A 24,318-nucleotide genomic window follows, 5' to 3' on the forward strand; every position below is an offset into this window, starting at 1 on the left:
GGTATAAAATAGCTGAAAACATGTGTGTGGTAAAATAAGCAGTCTCCCTTTGTGTAAGGAATTTAAATGACATTCGTGGTGGCATTCTGAGACTGCTGCTCATGGGTCGGAATAAACAACATGAAGAGCAATGAGGAAGCGGAGATCCCTGCCGGCTTCTGAACAATGTAACTCTCTTCTTAAAATCTCTCTTTTTTAAAAGAGAATCAGCAAAGCTCAGGCAGTATTTGATTGACTGTAATATAACCAAACAAAACATCCGTCAGTTACTTAGACGATTGGATTGTAAAACACAAGCTGAGTTCCAAGATATTAAAAGCGTGCGTGAAAAAAACGAAATGATGAAATACACAGGAGATTCCCCAGACAAGGAGAGATCATCTGCATGAAATTGCAGATATAAAATGTGCGACTTCCGAATTTCATATTAAAAACTACATTTTGCCCCTGGATGTGGTAGAAGATTCAAAATTATCCATAAACAGTCGGCAAATCCCTAGGAGCAGGAGCAGCAATCGGCTGCCGTTCACGGAGGGCATCCCCGGCACCAGGCGCTCTGCTAAGCACTTCCTGTGAATTATTTCACTCAATGTTCCCCTACTTCCAGGAGGTTGATGGTGTTATTGTCCCCATTTTACAGTCGATGAAACTCTGGTTCAGAAAAATTAAGTGACCTACTTACCCAAGGTCTCATGGCCAGTAAGTAGATGTGGCATCCCTTTATTTTTTTTCTTATCTTTTTTTTTTTATTAAGTCATAAACACGTAGATCATGTATACATTGATGGCTTTATGGGGTACAATGTGCTAATTTTACATACAATTAGAAATGTTTACATCAAACTAGTTAATATAGCCTTCACCTCAATTTACTTAATTATTGTTAAGACATTTATACTGTATACTTAATAGATTTGATGGAAGGAAGGTAAATGGTGGGACCATTCCTATGGTACGTATTGCAAGGGTACATGACATCCCTTTAAAGAGATGCAGAGTTCTTAACCACCATGACCCTACCAATTCTCAGTGTGGCCACAGCCCTGAGGAGGGCATGTGATAGGTGTGCACAGCCACCTGCCTCAGCACCCGCAGTCGGGCTGCACAGGAGAGATGGCACGTGTGAAAACAGCAGATGAAAGAACAGTCTAAAACTGGAAGCTAAATTGTGTGACAAGGCTGAAGTATGTCAGAGAGATGAAGGTTTGTGAGAACAAAACAAAGTTTTATGAGAGCTCAGAGGGTTTAAAGATTTTAATGGCCAAGGCAGAATGGGAAGCCTAGCCCATGCAAGGTAGGCTAAACAGGTGAAAGTCTGTTTTTGCCTCTCTGTGGCAAACGTACAAGGGGCTCTTTTTGCTCACGTCAGCTTTTCTGCCAGCAGTGTTTAGCTTCGTTATGTTTTAAAACACCACAGGATCTGTTTTTGCCCTAAATTCCAAATAGAACATAAATGAGGTTATGTTTAATTTTGTTTGTGAATCTTTTTTAATGCACGCCCTTGTATTTTTTTGTAATTTCCTAAATATGTTGAATATTCAGCTACTCTCCTCAGTTTCACAATCTTTATATTCTACAGTTATCATAGACACCAGATTGCATAATAACTATTAATTTTGAATTGTGCAGTTAGATGACCTTCTTGTTAGGCAGTTAAACATTTTTCTGTGAGTATACCTTGAAAGTCAGCTTTAGTTTCCACAGTATGGCTAGTTTCAGATATGATATTCTCCTTCTTTTTCTTAAAAATTGGTGAATAAAGGCTTTAAAATGTGGACAAAGGGAAATTTGTTTTTATTAGAAAAATGAGAAAATAAAACTCATTATAATCTCTCCTATGGGGATAAAACTGTTTGATGTGTTAGTTGTCACAATCTCTACAATGAATAATCAGATGGAAACTAATTATTACAGCCCAAAGACAAATTTACATTTACTCCCTTGTCAGATATTAAAGAAGACTCAATTTTGAATTGAAGCTAATGAGATGGATTGTATGGGGCAGTGAAATAGTAAGGCATCTAGGATTAAAGGACCATTTGAGTGAATGGTTGATTGTTTTTCCCCCTTTCTAAGAATTACTGCACCCTACTGAGGATATAACTCTCTCTTTTCTAAATTCCTACAGAAAAGAGATAAAATCTAATTAGGCAATTTGTATAAATAATTGCAATACAATAGAGAGAGTTGCAAAAATTTTATTTCCTATTGATTACCAAAAAGGTGAAAGAAGAATAAAAGAAAATTTATGATTGTTTAGAAAAACTCAGGATGGTATTTTTATTTACCATCTTTGTCTTCTTTGCCATTCCTAGACATAGGAACCAATAATAGAGACCCCCAAATCATCTGGGGGACAGAAGAAGCAGATAGGAACTCATCCTCACATATCACCTCTTGGACTCAAATAGCTATTTGTGAGAAGTTCCTATCATTCTTCTAGATAGCGGTACCTTTGCAATGAAGGGAAAAAACCTAACAACAATGTTTCTGTCCTAAATATTCATTCAAAAACTATTTATTGAGCACCTATTTTCCGGACAGTGTTCTCAGTGCTGGGGTTCCTGTGGTGAACAGGACAGACAACCTCTCTGTCATGAAGAGTTGATAATATCACAACATGAAAGGTAGTCGATAAAAACACTTCAACAGAATTCTAATGTGAAGCCATCTGGTCCCAGACTTTTCTTTTTTGGGGAGATTTTGATGCTATTTCAGTACTTGATATAGGTCTGTTCAACAATTCCAATTCTTTATAAGTCTAGAAAGGTGGCGTGCTTCCAAGTATTGGTCTCTTTCCTTCAGATTTTCATATTTCTGAGAATAGAGTTTTTTGTAGTATTCATTAAGGTTTTTTTGAATTTCTGAAGTGTCTGTTGTTATTTCACCTCTAAAAAAGAAAAAACACCTCAACACTAGTATCAGAAAGGTTTTTAAATCCTGTGCCATATGCTATGAAGAATACTAGCTTTTATGTGTCTATCTTGAGCTACACACATATACTTAGTTGCATCTTCACAAGGATCATGATTATGTTTCTAACTGTAGCAGCCTCTGGACCACAGTATTTCTTACAAAAAGCTGTCTACCTCTCCTCAACTTAAGCTGTTGTGGGTAGATGCTGTACCCCATTCATCTTCTAATCTTTAGCACCCAGCATAGCATCTTAACTGGAGTGGTTGCTGGAGAATTTAATGGCTGAACAAATGAATGAGGACGGTGTAGACATGTGACCTTGGGTAAGTGCAAAAGGGAAAGGCTGCCATGAATTATGTTGTCTTCAGAAAATGCCTGATTTATTTCACATTTTGCTATTGTGTGTCCACGGTGTACAGGGCACTGTGCTGCCTTTCCTCTACGCCATATTAATTTTGTATCTGTGTAGCAAATAGCCACAAACTTAGTTGACTTAAAATAGCACCTGTTTCTTAGCTCCCAATGTCTTTGGTCCAGAGTCTGGGCATAGCACAGCTGGGTTCTCTGGACAGTTTCCATCCAGCCATCAGCCAGAACTAGGTTCTCTTCGGGAGGCTGGAGTAGGCAAGGGTCCACTCCCAAGTTCAGTCAGAATGTTGAGAGAATTGATTTTCTTGTGGCTATAGGACTCAGGGAAACATGTTTTTTCCAATTCAGCAAGGAGAACAGGACTCTATAATGAGGTGTGGTGAGAGAGACAGAGTATATATGTCTTTGAATAATGATATATAGTGTTATATAACAAACATAACTCAGCCACAGGAGTGATATAGTCCACACGCTTGCCATATAGTCTTGGTTAGAAGCAAGTCATGGAACCAGCCCCTGCTGAGGGGCAGTGAATCATACATGGTGTGAAAGCCAAAAGTGGGAGTCAGAGGCTCCCCACAAACCTGGTCACTAAATTCCTCTAAAGAGGTCGTACTTCACCACACTTTAACACCAACTCTGTGACCTTAGCCCCGAAATTCCTTGTTAAGGAGGGAGCGAGAAGGTTTGATGAAGTGATCAGAAAGGATTCTTTCCTAGCTAAGAAGCTAGGATGATTTCCTCTCAGGCCTGCAGGGTGTTCTGGGCAGCAGGACCTCCTCACAGTTACTGTGCTTGTGACCCCCCAACCCCCACTGCATGACTGAAGTGAACTGTCTGAGGAACATGTGACACCAACAGGTGATCAACGGCTCTTAACACATTTGCTAATCAAGATCTTGTTGGCAATTGAGTTGTGAGGCACAACTATGGTTGTTTTAACCAAGGTCTTTATTATAGGCTGATATCTGGGCTGGGATTTCGCCCTCGTGTCCAATTCACATAACTCTGCAGTATCTTAGCAGGCACATTTCATTTTCTTGATGTGATAATTCATAGGAAAAAATAAGATCTTTCTGCAGTGCATCATTTTAGTTAGTAATCACTGAGTGACAAATGAGCTCCTAATGAATGAATTTGCCAACACAGTAGGACACCTGTGCTTCCTGAAGCCTGTGGGAATGAGTCATCTGGAGGGATGTTTTTCTAATTCCCGAAGGTGTTTACGTCTTTCAGCTCACTGACATTTTTTTAACCATTTAATTTATACTACAAAGTACATATGTCATTTTCTTAATGACTTAACAAGAGTGATCATTTATTGTGCGTCTACCAAGAACTAGGCACAGTGCTAATTGGCTTGTTGCATATACTACCTGCTTATATAGCCAGTGATACTAAAATGGGGTTGAGCGAGTTTCCAGTATACTGTTAGTACATGTTTGTAGGGACCAGATTCGAAGGTAGGATTATTCACTCAAAGGCCATGCTCTAAACATAAGCTTCTTTAGTTTCCCTCTTATGAAGATGCTATAGTAAACTTACTCAAGATGGCACAAGCTATGTGGGGCTGTTTGCCCAGTAGCAATGAATTTTAGTTTAGATACATAATTTTAGTTGGTGTGTATTATGTGTCGCATAATAGATACCAAAAATTGTGTCCCAAAAAACATATGTTGAAGTTTTAACCCTTGGTACCTCCAAATGTGACCTTTTGGGGGTAATAAAGTCTGTAAATTACAGAGCTAAACTGAGGTCATGAGGGTGGGCACAGAGACAGGCACAGAGGGAAGCCCGTGCAGAGAGACCCAAGGAGAAGGCCACGTGTAGATAGAGGATTGGTGTGATGGGTCTGTGGACCAGGGAATGCCAGATATGGCCAACCATCCTGCAGAAGCCAGGAGGAGGCAATGGAAGATTCTCCTTTACGGTTTTAGAGGGGGCCAGGCCTCCTTGATATCTCCATTTCAAACATCTAGCTTCTAGAGCTGTCAGACGATACACTTCTAGGGTTTTCAAGTGACATGCTTTGTGGTACTTAGTTCCAGCAGCCCTCGCTAATGAACTCGGGATGTTTTTATAGTTTCTTTGCTGCTAAGATTCCAGTCTTTGCTTCTTTATTCAGTGTTCCTCACCTGTCCTCATTCCTGACATGCTGCTTCTAACACATTATAGGATGGAAGATCAGATAACAAAACTTGTTAGAATTGTTTGGAAAATTAAAGAGAATGTTCAAGGAGTCAAGTCTATTCACTTTAATATATTATAACCCATCTTAATGTTGCCCAGAGACCATCTTTGCTTACTTTGGAATTTCAGGTTTGGTGAGACATTTAAAATATCTGTGGTCTTTTAATGCTGTTTCTTTGGTCCAAGGTGTTTTGTTTTGCTTTTGTTTATACAGGAAGAGAAATCTTTCTCACTTTATGAAAGCAACATTTCCAGTGTAAGAAAATTAAAGTCTTAAAATGGTTGTAGATTATCCAATTACTGTGTTCTGCTTCATGCAGACTTTCTTTCAGTGCATCGATAATATTTTCTGTTTATTGCTGTAGAATAATAGATTTTAGCTTCAGACTACCATCTTCTGTAGAGTGGTTAAGTAAAGGCCCTTACTTTTTGTTTTGGTAAATCTTCTTTTCAGTTGATCACAAGCCTTTGCAAATGTTCTCTTGCAGCAGAAGAGCTACTGGAGTCTCAAAAACAAAACGGCAGTGCAGTAATGAGGGTATTAGGTTGATGTATTCTATTCAGCACCTGCTCCTGAGCTACCAAATAATGAATGAGCTTGAACGCCACATTGTGAAAACAGGAGAAGCTGCCTTCTCTGTTGTTATGCATCAGGCAGTTTTGAAAGAGCTTTCTCACTCAAGGCCACCCACTTGTGAAATCCTATGTAAAGAAAGGCAATGAACTGCTTATTTACAGGTGAATATTAAATGAGGCTGGCTCAGCTTTTAATAATTTCTGTAAGGTTTTGTTACTAGTACATATTCAGCCGATGACTTGGTCCAAATTAAATTTTTCTTTACATTTTAAAATAAAGCATAAACAATGGACGAGACCAGAGACAGTCAGTTGATTTTTTTTTAATTTTTAAGTTATAGATTGACAAATTATAGTTGTATATATTTATGGGGTATAAAATGATGCTATGAGTTATGAATGCAATGTAGACTAATTAAATCAGGGTGATTTACAAAAGTAAATACATAAAGCCTAAGCTTCATCCTTTCAGATTTAGTCATTTCACATAGAGTATTGATCACCTATGCATGTGCACATAGCTCTGAATAGAGCTTTGAAAATTAAAATCATGGGTTTTGTCCTGCTGGAGCTTGCAGTTTAGTTGAGGAGAAGAGACAATGAACAAGGAATCAATGACCGAGGTAACCATGTTAGTTACAAAATGTGCTCAGTGCTGAGTGGGAAGTAAACAAGGTTCTAGTAAGAGAGTTTGGGAGTGGAGGCTACTTTAGAACTGTGTTTCAACAAGACTTGGTCAAGTAGATGGCAAGTAAGTCAAGACTTGAAGGCCCAGAAGCTCTAAAGTGGAAGTTTGTTATGTCCTGGGGCAGAACAGAGAGGATGTTGATGGGTAAAACAGATGAGGAAGAGGGAGAGGAGTTAAAGAAGAGAGGTGAGCTGGGCATGGTCGTTCATGCCTGTAATCCTAGCACTTTGGGAGACTGAAGCAACAGTTTTGCATGAACCCAGGAGCTTGAGGCTGCAGTGAGCCATGTTTGCACCACTGCCCTCTAGCCGAGGCAACAGAGTGAGGAAAAAAGGAGGAGAAGAAGAGGGGAGCCTGGGCTAGATCATTTTACCATGTTCAAGCAAACACTGTCACTCAAACTTATTTCTTATTTGTGCATAAATGAAAGTGCAGAGCCAGCAGGGAAGGGTACATATTTGAACTTGTTGTCTGTTTGGAGATGAGTACAGCATTCACAGTGGTAGTAGACAATAAAATGGAAATGGTCGGGAATGGCATCCATTAGCAATTCTGGACACAAGGGCAAGAAAGATTGTGAGATTTCTCGTTGGTTCACCTTGCTTGCTCTATCGCTAAGGGATTGGCACATATTTGCTGTAAAAGGCTATATCTTTTAATACATATATACAATTGTGTATGATCAAATAAGGTTATTTAGTATATGGATCCTCAGACATTTATCATTTCTTTGTAGTTTTGAGAGCTTGTTTGCATGTTCTAGCAGGGGAGCACAGCTACATGTATACTCTTGACCAAAGGACAGTCCTCCCTTTAGGGAAAGTTGTCCTCTTCGATGGAGTACACAGGTTCAAGAGGGACACGCGTGGAGCAATGAGGAAGGAAGGGACACCCACCTGGCCAGATCAGCCAAATCAACCCTGACAATCAGTAGGGTGACAGATGTCACAGCCAGATCACCCTTACATCCTCTTTGTGGTTTTGAAATCCTCTCTAGTCATCTTGAAATGTACAATAGACTATTTTTAATTTTTTGTTTTGTTTTGCTTTGTTTTGTTGAGACAAGTTCTCAGTTTGTTGCCTAAGCTGGAGTACAGTGGCACAATCATAGCTCACTGCAGCCTCAAACTCCTGAGCTCAAGTGATGGTTCTGCCTCAGCCTCCCAAGTAGCTGGAACTACAGGCATGCACCATGACACCCAGTTCACATTTTGTATATATTTTTTTGAGAGATGGGGTCTTACTATGTTGCTCAGGCTCGTCTCAAACTCCTGGCCTCAAGGGACCTTCCTGCCTTGTCCTCCCAGAGTGGTGAGATTATAAGTGTGAGACATCACATCCAGCCTACCATACAATATTTTTAACTATAGTCACCGTATCGTGAAAAAGAGTGCCGAACTTATTCCTCCTGCTGATTCTAATGGTGCACCTGTTGACTAATCACTCCCTGTTATTCTCTTCCCCTGTACTCATCAGACTCTAGTAACCAGTATTCTATCCCCACTTGTATGAGATCAGCTTTTTTAGATTCCACAAATGGATGAGATCATTCATTATTTGTCAGAGCAATTCTTTGTAATTCCATGACTGGGCATCTCAATAGTTTTTATTTCAGAGGTGGGAAGAATGGGGAGGGCCAAAGCTTTTACTGAGAAAGGTCACTCCTGTTAGCCAGGTCAGAGGATGTACAGTCTGGGGCGTGGTTTGTATATAGCCCTTGATTCGAACTGAGTCCTGATTACATGATTACATGGTTGTTTTCTCCTCTCCTGTTGCAGAGCAGCCTTCCAGTTTTGGTATTCACCAGAGTACAAAGCCTAGCTCTTTGCAACAGAGCAGCTTCCAGCTGGTACCTGTCCGCGGCTGCTGAGGGCATCCTCACACTCTTTGCATAAGCCCTTGAAAGTCAGGGTTTTTGTCACTTGTAGCAAGACCTATTCCTGATACACTAATTAATACAAGCCCTCACTAACCATCCCTGTGCTATAGTTTTGCCCATTTAAGCAACTTATGGGCCCTTCTTAGGCCCTCTTTTACTGCAGCTTCTGCCAAGAACACTTATTTTCTATTTTATGGTCCTGTTACTGGAATTTATTCTTCAGTAGGTCTTCGGTCTTGGAGATTTGAAGAATGAATCCACAGACCACAGATCAGTGGTAAGACAGGCTTTATTTTACAAAAACAAACAAACAAAAAAACAAAAAACAGAGTTCCTGACAGAGGGAAAAACCCAAGTCAGAAAATCTCCCCCTGGGTCCTTTGTCTAGGGGTATAGAGACCCCTACTACTAGAGAGGGTGCTTTTAGTTCTGGAGTGGAAATCAAATATATATAGCCCAACAAATGAATGCATACAATTCTTGTATTCCCAGGCTTAGGAATCTTACATGAAATTGACCAGACCTGGGTAATGGGGCCCAAGTGCAAGGGAGGGAGACAGAGGCTGGGTGAGACACCGCAGAGCTTCCTGAGCTGGCAACTTGGAGGTGTCCCCCCCAGCAGTTGTCCAGCAACTGAGTTGTCCAGCGCTTCCAGCCACTGAAGCCTCCTGCAACTCTCCCCCTCCCCCCACCACCCTGCTGGTTCCTCTGCTGGCTGCCGCTGCAACATGCCCGGGGCAGAGACCATAGGTTCTCTGCTAAGCTTAGACAGTGCTGTCTGGGCTGCCACTGCCCTGTTTCAGTCCCATACTCATTTTTAATTTTTTTCCCATAATGTTGTTGTCCCTGATATCAGGTCTCCCATGTCTAGTCCCTTTCTGTTGTTGACTTTTAGACTTGATGGTCACATTACTTAACCACCTGCAGTCCCATCACTGTATTAAAGGAATTACTGGATTTATACAGCCAGTGTTCAAATCCTGGGTCCACTATTCAGTAGCTGTTTCCCAATCTCTCTTTAGTTCATTTCATTACCTGTAAAATTAGGATGGTAATAATACTTTATCTTGTGTTTTGGGGGGAGTAGGTGGAAGGTTAAGCAAAGTAATATTAATATGTAACACACTTAGCATGGTTTCTGGTACATGATACATAATCAATGTTGGCACTGTATTACAAGCTTGTGTGTCTTATAGGATAGTAAAAGATCTAAGGGTGTACACTAGTTGGTTTTATTCTGTGACTTGGTCTGTTTGTTTTGGCAGCCATGGTGCCTAATCTAAAGACACCTCTCATGTCTGGGCTTCTTTTTTTTTTTTTGAGACAGAGTCTCACTCTGGCACCCTGAGTAGAGTGCTTTGGCTTCTTAGCTCACAGCAACCTCAAGCTCTTGGGCTCAGTTTTTCTATTTTTGGTGTTGCTATTGCTCAGGCCGGTCTCGAACTCCTGAGCTCAAGCTATCCACCCAACCTCAGCCTCCAGAGTGCTGAGATTACAGGTATGAGCCACCGCACCCGGACTCTCTGGGCTTCTAAAAACACAGAGATTCACAGTCTGCTTTGGAAAGATTCAGATGCTCTTTCAGTTTCACTTTTTAAAATTCCTGTATGCCCAGGAGAGTTCATTTGTTTCATTTTCAGATGACAAGTTTGTTTTTCCTGCTGCTCAAGGGGGTACTTTTAGTTCTGGAGCTGAAATCAACCAAATTACTTTTCACTTCTAATTAAATACTCCTTTCCCTTATTTATACATTTTTATACTTTTTATACTAATACATTTAATGCTTTTTTGAAAGCCCATTCACATCTGTAATTCCAGCACTTTGTGAGGCTAAGGCAGGAGGATCACTTCAAACCAGGAGTTTGAGACCAGCTGGGCGATATAATAAGAGCCCATCTCTATAAAAAATTTAAAAGTTAGCCAGATGCAGTTCCTCCTAATTTGTAGCCTCCTTTCCTTACTCTAACTAGTACATTTCCTTATTTAAACTATCCTGGAGTTTAGTGACGGACTCAGGAGACTTGAGTTCACTCTGGTCCCTGTGGCTGTGTGATTTGGTGCAGGTCTCTAACACGCTGTATCTCTGCTTCCTTGGTTGCAAAATACATTAAGTGTGACTCAGATTTCCATCTGTGTGAATATGAATCAAAGGAAACAATGGTAACAAATGAGCGTTGACTAATGACAAACCGTGAGGGGGAAGCCTTGTGATATCAACATTCTGCCTCTGAAGATGGCATGATGATTAAAAAACAAATCTCAAGTTGCTGGGATTCTAGTATACTGGTGAGCTTCTCCAACTGGAGTATCTGTTGTACTCTTTGGAATCTGTAATGTTGGATTGAGCATGATTGTCTGTTCTAGAAAAACAGATTTAGAACTTTACTTTTATATTGAATGAAACATGGGTATGTTAGAGTGCAAATCTACATGATTTTCAGATATACAATAGAAAATTATGAAAAAAAATCAAACTTGCTGCAGACCAATTTGACCCACACCGCAGTTCCTCTGAGTATATGAAGGCATTCTTCTCTTTAGGGGATGTAAAGTATAAGCATTTGAGATATAAACTAAGGTTGCCCCTTGCGATATTTGATCATAATCCCAGCTCTGCCTGTTTGTTGTCATGTATTCATAGACCAAGTAATTTAAACTCCCTGAGTTACCCCTTCCTCATCTGCAAAAATGTATGTACGTGCATAATATCTGTATCATAGAGCCACTGTGAGGAATAAAAGTTATGTTGTCTATCGGGGGCCTATCACATGCTGGCCACAGCATGAGCAATACATGGTTTAACCATTCTCATTGCTCAGAGGAGACACAGCAGTTTCAGAAAATTTTGGTAATGCTCCTCAAATGTCTTTTCCTGTGTCCACGGCAGGAACTGCTGATAAGTCATGGCCCTCTTTCCCCTTAAACATAGAGGCTCTCCTGCTCCACACAGGCAGACCTTACCAATTAAAAAGAGTTGGCTCGGAGGTTGGAACCTAGTTGCCATCGTATTTAAAACAGCCAAGTGAGTGAAATTTATGAGCTGTGTGATTATAAGCAAGTGAACACTCCTAAGTCATTATTTCTTTAGTAGTAAAATGTGGATGCTGCTGCTTTATCCAAATGATAAATTCGGTGGCAAGAACTGGCGTTCAGGATGTTCCTTTGGAACAAGGCTTGGGTCAGTGCTCAAAGGCTTTTAAAGGTCAGCTGGTCAGGTTGGTCTCTTCAACGCCCTCCTCACTTGCATCTTTTGCTGCCAAGTGTTTGTGACATCTGTGTCACATCTTTGCAACAGAGCAGATTTGAAGATAGTTCATGCCAGTGTTGGAAATCTGTGACTGTTACGTGCTTTCTCATACCTTGATGTAAGCTTTCTTTGTAACTCCTTTGACTGGTCTCTCCTGATGACGATTCAACATCCACCCCCTACTGCTCCTCCCTGCAGGATCAAAGCAGCATATTTTTGCTGGCTGACTACCTCTCCGGACTGTAGAGGGTTGGAGAAGAGTGAGAACCTGACATGGAGCTCTAATAGCCTAGCTTTGTTTTTCTGGATGGGTATATAAGCTAAATTGTTGTAGACAAGTGAGAAGAAATTCAGAGGCTGTGGAGAAGACACGAGAGAGGAAAGGGGAGGGCACAAAAGTTGATGTCAGGTGTGCCTGTATCTTGGGTGATACACGGGGGAGAGGAATATAAATTTGTAAAGACATGCCAACTGACATTTTCATTGATGGTAAAATCCCTACCATCATCATTTCACTATATATATGAGTTAGAATTTATCTTATTTATTAAAAGATAATGGAATTGGATCTGTATATTTGGTATATGTGCTGCTGAAGCAAGCACATGGATTATGTATTTGGATGACAAATGAAAACAATACTATTTCTGAAAAGGTAGTTCCACCTGAAATGAATGTGCAAATATGTGCAAACAATTTTTTTTTTTTTTTTTTTTTGCAGTTTTTGACCGGGGCTGGGTTTGAACCTACCACCTCCGGTATATGGATGGGGCCGGCGCCCTAATCCTTGAGCCACAGGCGCCGCCCATCATTTTTTTTTAAGCAGTAGCAGCATTCATTACAGTGCCTGAAAGCCCACAGTCCCTTTACTTGATCTCTCCTTAATGGCTTCTGTAACCCCCTTGAACAAACCCTGAGACAAGCTGGAGTTGAGCAAAAGCAGCAGTCAGTTGTAAAGAAAGAGAGTAAGTGGCAGGCACTTGACAGACATGTATTTTTTATTCCTCACAATGGCTCTATTGTTGCAGGAAGATGAGGCCCGGTGGAGAGAAAGAACACTAAGATACAGAGGAAGGGCTTTATTTCGGCGGGTGAACCACGGACTAGAGTCCAAAAATGGCCAAGCTCCCAGACTGGCTCTGTCTTTTCCCTTTTATCTCCAGTCAAGGGCGCTTTGTCCACAGGGACCCTTCTCATTGGTCAGTTTGAATGGAGCTGGAGAAGGTGGGCTCAGGGTTTTACAGAAACAGAAGCAAGGGTTAGGTCCCAGGACATTAAGTTTCTACAAATTCCTAAGAGCTGAGTCACCATGGGGAGGACCTCACAGCTGTGTCCTGGGGGTCTCCTTGAGAAGACCTCTTTCTTTAGACCTCACTTTTTCCAGGTATCCTCTTCACTGGCAACTTTTTACCTCTACCTTCTGTTCCAAACTATGATTTTTACTTATAATTTCCTCTCACACCCTCTCACTCCCATACCTCTCTTTTCTCAACATGGATCTGTTTTGGTGATTAATAGAGTTTGTGTGACACAATAATATAGTATACAATTATATGTATGGTGTTTTTACCCTCTCAAGAACTTACTGATGTCCCATTCTGAGAAAAAGTCATGTTGCAAAGAATAATGGACAGGGAAGGGGTTGATTTGGGTTTGGATAGGCTGATTTCCTTGTTTGCCATTTTCATAGACTTCATATTGAATTGCAGAGTGAGCAATTTGATTCCAGGCCAGGCACAATAGAGAGATGTAATTAGCCTATTAAGCTCTGCTAATGTCTTGTAAAGTCATTCAAGTGAGAACAGCAGACCTATCAGTTCTGCCCTGGATCCTGCCACTGGGAGCATTGTATTTCCAGCCTGCTGTTTACAGTTCTCACAGTTGGAATCAGCTGATTCAGCAGTAGGACATATCCTTTTCTATTCTGTCGAATCAAGATGCAATGAAGAATTTCGACAGAAAGTGTCTGTCCCTAGAATTGCCATACACCCTAAATTCCATAGTCTTTCTGAAATCATAGGCTCAAACTGTGCAGAAATCACCTTTTTAATGCTCTTACTCTAGTACACACTCATACATTTAACTAAAAATTGCCAGCTGGTCATACAGTGCATCTGGCACAGAAGGGTTGTCAGTTTTTTGGTCTTGGGTGTTTTTCTTTTTTTTTTATTTCTTTTTCTTTTCTTTTTTTTGTGACAACTTTCTTTTTTTTTTCTTTTTATTGTTAAATCATAGCTGTGTACGTTAGTGCAATCGCCTGTACCCAATATTTATTTTTCTGATTGTATTGTCTTCTTAGGGGAAACAGAAATATAGATCTTAGTCTTACAGGAATTTGAGAAGCCAACGGACTGAGATTCATTCATTTTTATGACAAATGTTTACTTAAGCACTTACTTTGTTCTGGATGCTTTTGTGAGCCCAGGGGTGACGGCATTGAATAATACAGAAAAGAAATCCTTTCTCTTAGAACTTGCATCCTAGGGAGGGGAGAAATATATTTAACAAATAAGCATACAGCAGGTGGTAATAAGTGCTGAAAATAAGATGGCAGATTGGGTGAGGGAAATACTGTAGATGATGTGGTCAGAAAAGTGCTCAAAGGAGGTGTTGTTTTAGCTGAGACCTGAATGAGACGAAGAGAGCTGTGGAAGGTCCAGGGACCAGGATTGCAGGCAGAAGGGATGATCTGTATGAAGGAGATAAAGAAGGCTAGTGTGACTGGAACAGCGCATGTGGCAGGGAGTCAGGACGGGACAAGGCTCAGGGCTGGGCAGGAGTGGAACCACCTCTGGGGCATGTAAGGCCAGGTGGATGGTTTAGATTTTAATCCATGTGGGTTGGGAGCCCATGGAGAGTGTTAGGTGGGGAAGGTACAGGTAATGATGAATCCCACTCCGGGCGCTATGTGCATAATACTTTCCAGGAACAAGAGAAAAAGGAAGAACAATATTGCAATAGTACATTATTACAGTTCTTCAACTGAGAGGTAATGGTGGTACCAGTGGAAATGGTAATTGTGTTTCTAATGTATTTATGTTTATTGTGGTAAAATGTACATAACGAAATTGAGCATTTTAACCAGTTTTAAGTGAGAAAGTACATTAAGAACATTTATATTGTTGTGCAGCTATCACCACTATCCATCTCCAGAAGGTTTTCATTATCTTAAACTAAAATTCTGTATCAGTTAAACAGTAAATCACCCCTTTCCCTTTCCTCCAGCTCCCCCAAACTGTTATGCCCAAGAATGCAAGTGGAATTACAGAGAATATGCCAGCACACTGAGGTCAAATTGGGTGTAGGGTTTTTTCTTGCTCATGGGTTGCAAGCAGTCTCCTGCCCAAAGAACTCACAACAGTGGGGGTTCGGGAGAAAGTCTTTTTTTTTTTTTTATTTTGTGACAAGTTTATTGAACAGTATTCAAGACTTTATAAACAAAAACCTTTCCTGAATGATGCCTAGGCAGTATTTGCTGGCAATGTTGTAGCCACAATGGCAAAGAGCCATTTTATCCTGTTTGGTTTCTGAAGTTTGGACTAGTGTAGAACTGCCAGTGCAACAATTTAACGTGGCAGTTTTACAAAGGTGGGAAGTAACTTTTAAATTGTCCACCACCAGAAATTCTTTCCAAAATGTCTGACTAGCAGCAATTATACATTTTCTTGTTTTCCAAGTGTTCTTAAAATCGATGACTGTGTTTTACTTTTAACTTGGCCCACACCTGTACACAATCACAGAATTCAGTAAAAAGGCGTCATAGTTTGGTTTTTATGGGAAGGTGAGTATTTCCACCTAAAAATGTGTATGTTTGCTTACTTCCATGCAGTCCTAGATTTTCATTCAGTGGGTTAACACTGACTTTAGCTATACTGAATATCATTATCAGAAATTTTGAATTAAAGTTCCTTAATGGAATTTTCATCATTGGTGCTTTGACCATTTGGAGTACAAAGCCAGGAATTATATTTCACTTAACACTGTAATTTTTTTGTTTAAAGCCACTAGTAATTGTACATCCAAACTACTGTGTAAACATAGAACACACCTCCAAATTATGCTGTGAACTAAATATTTCACTAAAGTTCAGAAAAGTTTACAAGTTTGCTTATTTATAAAATACATTTGATTTCTCTAATCCTTTAAACCAAAAGAAAAATGAACACCAATAAAAACTCAGAAGGAAAAAAATTAAACCTAATGGAAAAGATTCTCTCCCATTGTCACCAAAAGTAGACAATAAAATTTACACATAAAATTGAAAATATCATGTTTACAAATGCAGGAGCCTGTGTACAAAAATTTCGAATGCAGAGGACAAGTGCAGCTGCCAGAGGGGAGCAAATTGGAACTCCTTGCCCTTTTATACTGTTTTCTTTGGCATTCGGGACACTAGGGCAGGAGGAGCACAATAGGTTCTGGTTGGTAAGTGTCCTTGTCATGAAAACATTTGCTTTACAGTGTCCTGTTTATTGCCACAAAAGGCTCTAATTAGGGTTACTTTCCTTAGTTAAAATGCTCTAAAGATGTGTCACATTATATTATCATAAATATACAAAATGGGAGATTGGTGAGATATCATGAAAAACAAACTATCTTTTACATGGTCCTCTTGCTTTGGTTTTAAACATCCCCAACATTTCCTACAAATCAGTGTATTTACAGAAGGGTCAGTCTTTTAAAAGAAGTATTTCCTATTTAAAAAAATATATATATAATAGTGCCTTTTTGGTGTTGCAAGTTAGTGGAACACTGAAATACAGCGTCGCGCCGCATTGAGTGGCAACAGTTTTCATTTGTGTGATAAGAGTTGGAAAGCCTTTTGATCACTACACTCTTAAAGAATTGACAGTACAGGATTTTTGCTTAAAGAAGGGATTGTTTAGACTCTAAAAGAAGAGGTGGCTGCACTGTGGGTCTTTTGATAATTAACGAATACAAATTTGCTTTGACACAGATCATTAGATAACTGCCTCCCCAACTTAAAAAGCGATATGATGTTTGTGTATGCTGTTCAATTTAAGTTTTCTGTTAAATAATCACTTTTCATTCCAAAGACAATGCAAAAAACTTCAGTGCTGCTTGCGAGTCTTATTTCAACCACAGATATTTTCCCCATTGGAAAGCTGACTATTTTCATTTTAGAAAAATGGGTTGTTTAAAGATAAAACTTTTTTATTTTTTTTCACAATTTATTTTGGTTATATGTTCGTAATTCTTATTAAATATTTCATACACTTTATTGCAACTGCTTTGTTATTTCTACATCTTAGAAAATGCTGAAAAGGAAAACTTGATTGCATTGTTCATTGAATTAATAAATTAAGTGGTTTGCGTAAAATTGGAGAGAACTGTGTTTCATATTTCATTGAATCACAACAGTGCTGCTCGTTGTGAAATGTAATTAAATACTTTGCCCTTTGGAACTTGATTTTTGTGTATCTGAGACTTATTAACATAGTGCTAACTGGCATACTGTTTATCTTGTTCTGGGCATTGGAGTTTCAGTTTTAAAAACATTCTTGAAAAATGTTCTGTGAAACTATTCATACCTTTCTACAAATTTTCTTCTAGGAACTAGGTTTGGGGTGTCAATGAATTTACACTTTTCTAACTTGCTTTGTATGGTATGAAGGGAGAAAGTCTTTTATGTGTAGATTTGGGTTAGGGTTAGGGAGAAGGTGTTCTAGCGCAAAGCAGAATTTTACAGAGGCAGAAATGCTTTACATTTTCTTGGGGGTACAAAATAGCTGCACCTGCAGGCTCAGTTGCCAATCAGGATATCTAAGGATAAAAAGGTTGGACCATTTCTCCTTAAAGGAGATGTATTAACCACAGGGTTACTGGCAAAGAACTGGGGGAAGGAAGCTTGTAGAGCCCCTAAGATAGAGTCAGTTTTGCTCCTTTCATAACTACTCTTCTATATTCTATCTCTGTGGGTTTGAATTCTGAGTCCCACACATCTGGGTTTATACAGCAATTGTCCTTTCACGTCTAGCTTCTTTCACTTCGCATAACATGTTCAAGGTTCATCCACTTGTAGCATGTGCCAGAATTTCATTCCTTTTTAAGACTGAAATAGTCCATCATGCATATGTACCACATTTTGTTTATCCTTTCATCTGTAGATGGAAATCAGGTTGCTTTCGCCTTTTTGCTATTGTGAATAATACTGTCAGGAACGTAGGCATTCAAATATCTGTGCAAGCATCTGATTTCAACGCTTTTGGGTATATACCCAGAGTGGAATTGCTGGATCACATGGTAATTCTGTGTTTAATTATTTAAAAAACTGTCATACTGTTTTTAGTAATTATATTTTAAAGGTAGATTTATCAAGAGTCACTGAATGATTAATGTTAAGAATAGAGAAAGAGAAGAATGAAGAATTGTCTTGAGATTTTTACTTTTACAATGAGAGAATTGTAGGGCATACCTCTAGGTAAGGAGCTCAGGAATTAAGAAAGTTTTATTGCTTTCAGTGGATAGGGTGTAGATGTATTTTAAAGAGTCTATTTAGGGTATATTATTATATATTTGTAATGGCTGGTAGATATACAAATTGAACCATTAGATGATTGGTTTTATGTACTAATCTGGAATTCCAGGATCCAGTCTGGAGATACATGGGTCAGACAATTATGTTTGTGAATCCATCCTAGGAAAAATGCTACATACCTCATTGTTGACTATCAATGAGGGTCACCTTTGAGGTTCTCCTCGTGGCTATCTAGTGTCCATAATGATATTCAGCAATGAGGTACGGAGGACTTTTTCTAGGATGAGTTCATGAACTTAATTGTCATACCTTGTTGACAGCGGCTCTGATGGCCAGTCCAGAAAAAGCATTCCAGAATGACTTTGAAAGGGTAGACTAGGCATTGTCATTAGTGAATAGGTTCCCAGGGGGAGCACCTCAAAGGTGACTGTAGTGATATTTGGCAATGAGGTATGTAGCACTCTTTCTGAGTTTGGGAACTTAATTGACCTCATAAGTTTGGTGTATTATCTTCTGAAATACAAATAATATTTGAAATCATGGGATAAAGTGAAATTATTTGAGTAGAGTGTAGTTGTGCATGAGACTGACACCTGCAGAATTCCAACATTTAGAGGTGCGCCTGTAGTCCCAGCTGCTCGGGAGGCTGAGGCAAGAGAATCGCGTAAGCCCAAGAGTTAGAGGTTGCTGTGAGCCGTGTGATGCCACCGCACTCTACCGAGGGCGGTAAAGTGAGACTCTGTCTCTACAAAAAAAAAAAAAGAAAAATGAAGACAACAGCACATGAGACTGAGAAAGAGTTTCTGCAGGATGAGAGAAGCCAAGAGCATGTGGCTTTTTGGAAGCCATGAAAATAAAGTATGTCAGAAGGGAAGGAGAGGTCAATGAGAAGCATGGCAAATCCCAGTGTGACGGTCGGGTTTGGCAAGGCGGAGGTCCGCAGCGTACTTGAGCAGTGTACTTTTCAAGGAGCCAAGGGGATGGAAGCCTGGTTAGAATATACTAAGAAGAAAGTGGCATTTGCTATTTCTAATTCTACCTCCATCAATAACTCAACCCAGAGGTTTTATTGTAAAGGAAAATAGTAAAATGGGACAATAAGTGGGGGTTGCTTTGGGACAAGATAAGTAATTCCAGGGGATTCAATCATGACCTGTTTTCATAGGAAGAAGGAGATGGTGTAGGAGAAGGCAAGAACCCTTACCTGAGGGAAACCGGTGAGCAGGCGAGAGGGAATGGGATTCAGAGCCCCAGCATCAGAGCGTCTGCAGCAGGTGTGGGCACTCTTCACACCACGTAACTAGGGGGAAGACAATGAGAAGTCAGGATGTTAGGAGACTTGACGATAGATGAGTTCATGAGCAGTGGTTCTCCATCTTAGTGAAATAGGGGATACAGTCAGCATCTGAAAGAAAGCCAGAGTGTTGAGAGGGTTGAGGAGCAAAGCAGCATGAGAAGGACTCATCTTGGAGAAAGCAAGTATCACAGCGTTGCCTGGTACATTGACGCCTATATGAGATACATAGCCACAAATTTAATGAGAACAGTCAATATCACCATGCCTTTTCCTCCAACAAAGTTCAAATCAGAAGAATTTGGGGAGCTGGGTTTAGCTACTAAAGGAAGCGAGAGAATTAAAGATTCTTACAAGGAATGTTAACAGTGAACTATGGATGGGAATTGAAGATATGAGAGTTTTGATGTAGATGGAAAAAGTGACAGTGTCATTTTGGAAATTATATTGGACAGGAGGTCAATATAATTTCAGGGGTGGGCTATGGTTACAATTGGGGTTGATGAAGGAAATGGGAGTAAGGAAAAGTTGGTGTGGGATAGATGAAAAGATTCTTAGAGGTAAGTCAAGGAACTGAGAGGCCAAGATGTTGGGTGGAACCTCCATGTGGATTCTGAAATCAGCAAACAGGATACATAACAAGTGAGCGGGAACTCATCACTCGAGTATGTTGGTCATAAAAGACCTCCTATATGTTTTCACCAAAGAATCTGTAGCTGAACTGTATGCTGCATTTTGTCAAGACCCTTTAATTCATAGATAGTTTTTCCATGGTTCATATTTGAAAATAAGATTGATGTGTTCAGATTTGGACAGTGAGTAGATGGTATTTGTGAACATGATTGCACATCAGAATGCCCTAGAGAATTCTGTCTGACTGTGGGCAGATGCCTGGGGCAATCCACAGAGAGTCTGATGCCTTAGGACTGAGCTGGGTCAGAGAACTCACTTTGTTCAAGGTGATTTGAAAGCAAATACAGGTTTGTAAACCACTAACTTAAACGTTGTAGGCTGCCTTAAGTCAGAGAAACATTTAAGAATAAGTTTTTTCATATTTAAGTTTACATGAGAAGACTTGAAAAGGTAAGAAAGTGGTGCTAAAATACTCAATGGGAAAGCACCAACTGGTTCCAGCAGAAATTTTAATAAAGCACATCGGGTTTCTTTTCATTTTCTTTCTCCCAGTATAGGAATAAACCATCTTACCATCTTGTAATTTCCCCTGTAGTAAATAAGAAGTTAACTCATCACATTTTGGAGAAACTCCATACACAGTTAGAATTTAAGCTTATGTAATTTATTTTTATGTTTTAAAATTCACTTTCTCTATTATATATCTTTTAAATTTTTTCTTCATATTCTTTCTCTGAATTTGTAGTAAAAATGCCCCTTTGTCGCTTTACGCCTTTTTTGGCATGGTTCCCTATGAAGCTGTCTCATCTCCATCCCTGAGGGAACTATGTCTCATTTATCTTTATGTTTTCTATGTCCTAGTCCAGGGACTTAGCAAAGAAGATGAATATTTGATGAATAAATGAATATAAGATTAAAGCTAAGCATCACATTAAACTATTGGTTCCCTCTTGAATCTCCATAGTATTCTTTAAGTTGCAAGGTAGTTTCTGGGAAAAGTAGTGAATATAATGATGTATGGATTTGATAAATAAGAAAAATGGTGTTTGGGGATTAAAAGAAAACTCATAAAATGTCAAATCCACAGCAATTCACTTCTCCCTCCAAATTCTCATAAATTCAGGCCAAGAGATCTATGTACTGATCTTGGCCACTCCCGACTTCCATCCTTCCAGCGCCGGCTCCTCTGATCTGTTTTCTACTGTGCAAACACACTAACGCTCACTGGTTGCTGATCTGAAAGCTGTGGAAAGAGCCTACCATCTGGTTTATCTCTATCTTTCAGCTGCAGGGAGTGTTTGATGACGTGCCATAACACTCTGGTATGTACTATTAGGATCAACCTTCTTGAGTGCACTAGAATTTCTCCGGGTGTCATTTTTTGACATTTAGTCATTCATTTATTTATACCACCAGGCACTGTGAGCCTTTTGACATCAGGTTCATGATCCAATTGGAAAAAAATAAACATATGATAAATTGACGTGTTTATTTTGGAATAACATGTTATGATGGAATAAATATGCCATGTAGTCAGAATACACAGGAAGGACATTGACCCAGAATTGTAAAATCAGGGAAGGCTTCCTACAGGAAGCAGCATCTGAGCTAGGCAGGTCGGGATGAATGTGTGAGTACAATGGTGGGAAGACTCGAATTCAGACATAGCAGCAGCAGGTGTAGAGGTGAGGAGGGGAGAGGGGTATAGGGGACACTTGGAAGACCCCATGAGCTTCCCTGTGTCTGCAACACAGAGCCAGATTATGAAAGGGCCTTTATGCCATCTGTGTGAGTTTGGACTTGATAATTCTTGAAGTAAAGGGATTCATCAAAAGGGTTTAGGGGATTCATCAAAGGTCACCCGTAGCACAGTGGTTACAGCACCTGCCACATACACTGAGGCTGGCGGGTTTGAACCCAGCCCAGGCCAGCTAAACAACAATGATAACTGCAACAAAAAATAGCTGGGTGTTGTGGCAGGTGCCTATAGTCCCAGCTACTTGGGAGGCTGAGGCAAGAGAATTGCTTAAGCCCAAGAGTTTGAGGTTGCTGTGAGCTGTGACGCCACGGCACTCTATAAGAGTTTAGCAACAGAAACGTGCAATGTGAAATTTCCCTTATGCTAACTACCTTTTCAGCAAACCAAACCTGTATCAGGGAAAAATTTGCCAGAGATACAGGTGATTACTCTATGAATCCAGAATTAATTTTGACAACCTAACAAACAAAATGAGACGATATTCAAAATTCATGAGATAATCCATGTACCTGTATGTTGGGTGTGGCATATACTTAGTTCTGTTTATACTTAAGAGACTTGTTACTTTTTAATATTTTCATGCAAAGAGAATGCTAACAGTCTCGGTTTGTCAAAGACTAAGATCACTTTACTCTAGCAACATGAAAGCCACTTGACTACCTGAAGATGTGTTCCCAAAATCTGTTTCAGACTTTCTTCCCTAATGGCTTCTGTGAATTTAAGCTGAAGGGTTTTCATGGTACATTAGGGAAGAGCAGTAAAAGGCTGAGGGTGGAAAGTGAGGGTTGTTATAAACTATAATGCTATTCTCTGATGCAAGGTACTGCTTACCATAATATTCATTTCATGAGGATGTTGAAACTCTGTTGGTCCTCCCTCTAAGGATTCACCATAAAACCACTCTCTTCATTGGAAAAGATTAGATTTTGCTCTCTCCTGTGAATTAGTCTGTTTTTATTTCACTTTTTTATGTTTTTCAATTATTTTAAAATAAAAATTATATATAATTAGAGTGTCCAATGTGATGTTTTGATATACATATATAGTGAAATTATTACTGCTACCAAGAAAATGAACATTTCCATCTTTTTACAGTTATTTTTTTCCTTTGTTGTAAGATAACCTGAAATCCCTCTTAGCAAATTTCAAGTACACAATTTTAGATTATTAACTATAATCATCATGCTGTACATCGGTCCTTTAATTTACTACTCTAGGAAGAATAATTATTAGAGGCATTATGACATCATCCTAAAAAAAAATTCTGGCCATTCTCAGTTGTTCATGAACCTGTAGTACCTGCCACTTGGGAAGTGAATGCAGGAGGATCACTTGAGTCCCGGAGTTCAAGGCTACAGTGTGCTGAGATCACATCTGTGAATAGCTACTGCATTCTAGCCTGGGCAGTATAGTGAGACCCCATCTAAAACACAAACTACCTTTGAACTTTGTAAGCTTATAAAAGCATATATAGACCATAGTTTTCCCATTTGATGGAGTCTTAAAGTTTACATCTTCTATGTGACTCTGGAGTTACACAGGAAAATGATGATTAATACTACTAATATTACTTTACGGCAATTTAAAGTATGAGCCTATAGATCAACATGCTTAGATATAATACGGTATAGAAATTTAAGATCCCTTTGAGTGAGGGACCCAGATTCAGAGCCCAGTTCTTCCATTTACTACCTTTGTGACCTTGGTTTAAACTAAACCTCAGTTTTCTGATTTATTAATAGAAATTGGGGATCACTTCTTGGCTTATTGGCTAAAATCAAGTGTAGGAATTGGGGATGTTAATGGCAACAGTCTTGTAGATGGACTGTGAGAACTGAATGGGACTGTATTGTGGGCCTAGTACATTGTTTCCATCCTAGTTAGCTTTCTTGAGCATCATTTCCTTTACCCGAGTTCAGCTTGTTGGTTTTATTATAAGCAACTTTATCTTTTCTTTTTACTCTCCTAGGGATATGAAACCTGACAATATTTTACTTGATGAACATGGTAAGTAAACAACTTGTTTGTAATCATGAACGTGCCCTGAATGTAGGACAGGTTGATTATCCCCAGCAGAGGAGTGTTACACGTGGAAAAGATGTCTTGCTTGATTCAGCTGAGTGCATTTTATGAGGAGAAGGGACAATATGGGGAACTTTATTATTTGTACCAGGGGCATACTAGAATTCTCTCTTAAATAACATTGAATTTACCTTGTGAGAAAGTCATTCTCTACTCATTTTTCTTCCACTACTTCATTTCTTCAAGA

At 39.5% G+C, this 24,318-nt stretch overlaps 1 protein-coding gene across 3 annotated transcripts in view; it reads left to right on the forward strand.

Annotated features, from left to right (window-relative positions):
- STK32A (serine/threonine kinase 32A) overlaps nucleotides 1–24,318 on the forward strand; it is a 157,075-nt gene that overhangs the window by 75,280 nt on the left and 57,477 nt on the right. For all 3 annotated transcript variants that reach the window (XM_053566321.1, XM_053566320.1, XM_053566319.1), the window contains exon 6: nucleotides 24,019–24,056. In XM_053566321.1, coding sequence (XP_053422296.1) covers nucleotides 24,019–24,056 — 38 coding nt within the window. The remainder of the gene's footprint in view (nucleotides 1–24,018; nucleotides 24,057–24,318) is intronic.

This window comes from Nycticebus coucang, chromosome 17, assembly GCF_027406575.1.
Source record: "Nycticebus coucang isolate mNycCou1 chromosome 17, mNycCou1.pri, whole genome shotgun sequence".
Taxonomy (NCBI): domain Eukaryota; kingdom Metazoa; phylum Chordata; class Mammalia; order Primates; family Lorisidae; genus Nycticebus; species Nycticebus coucang.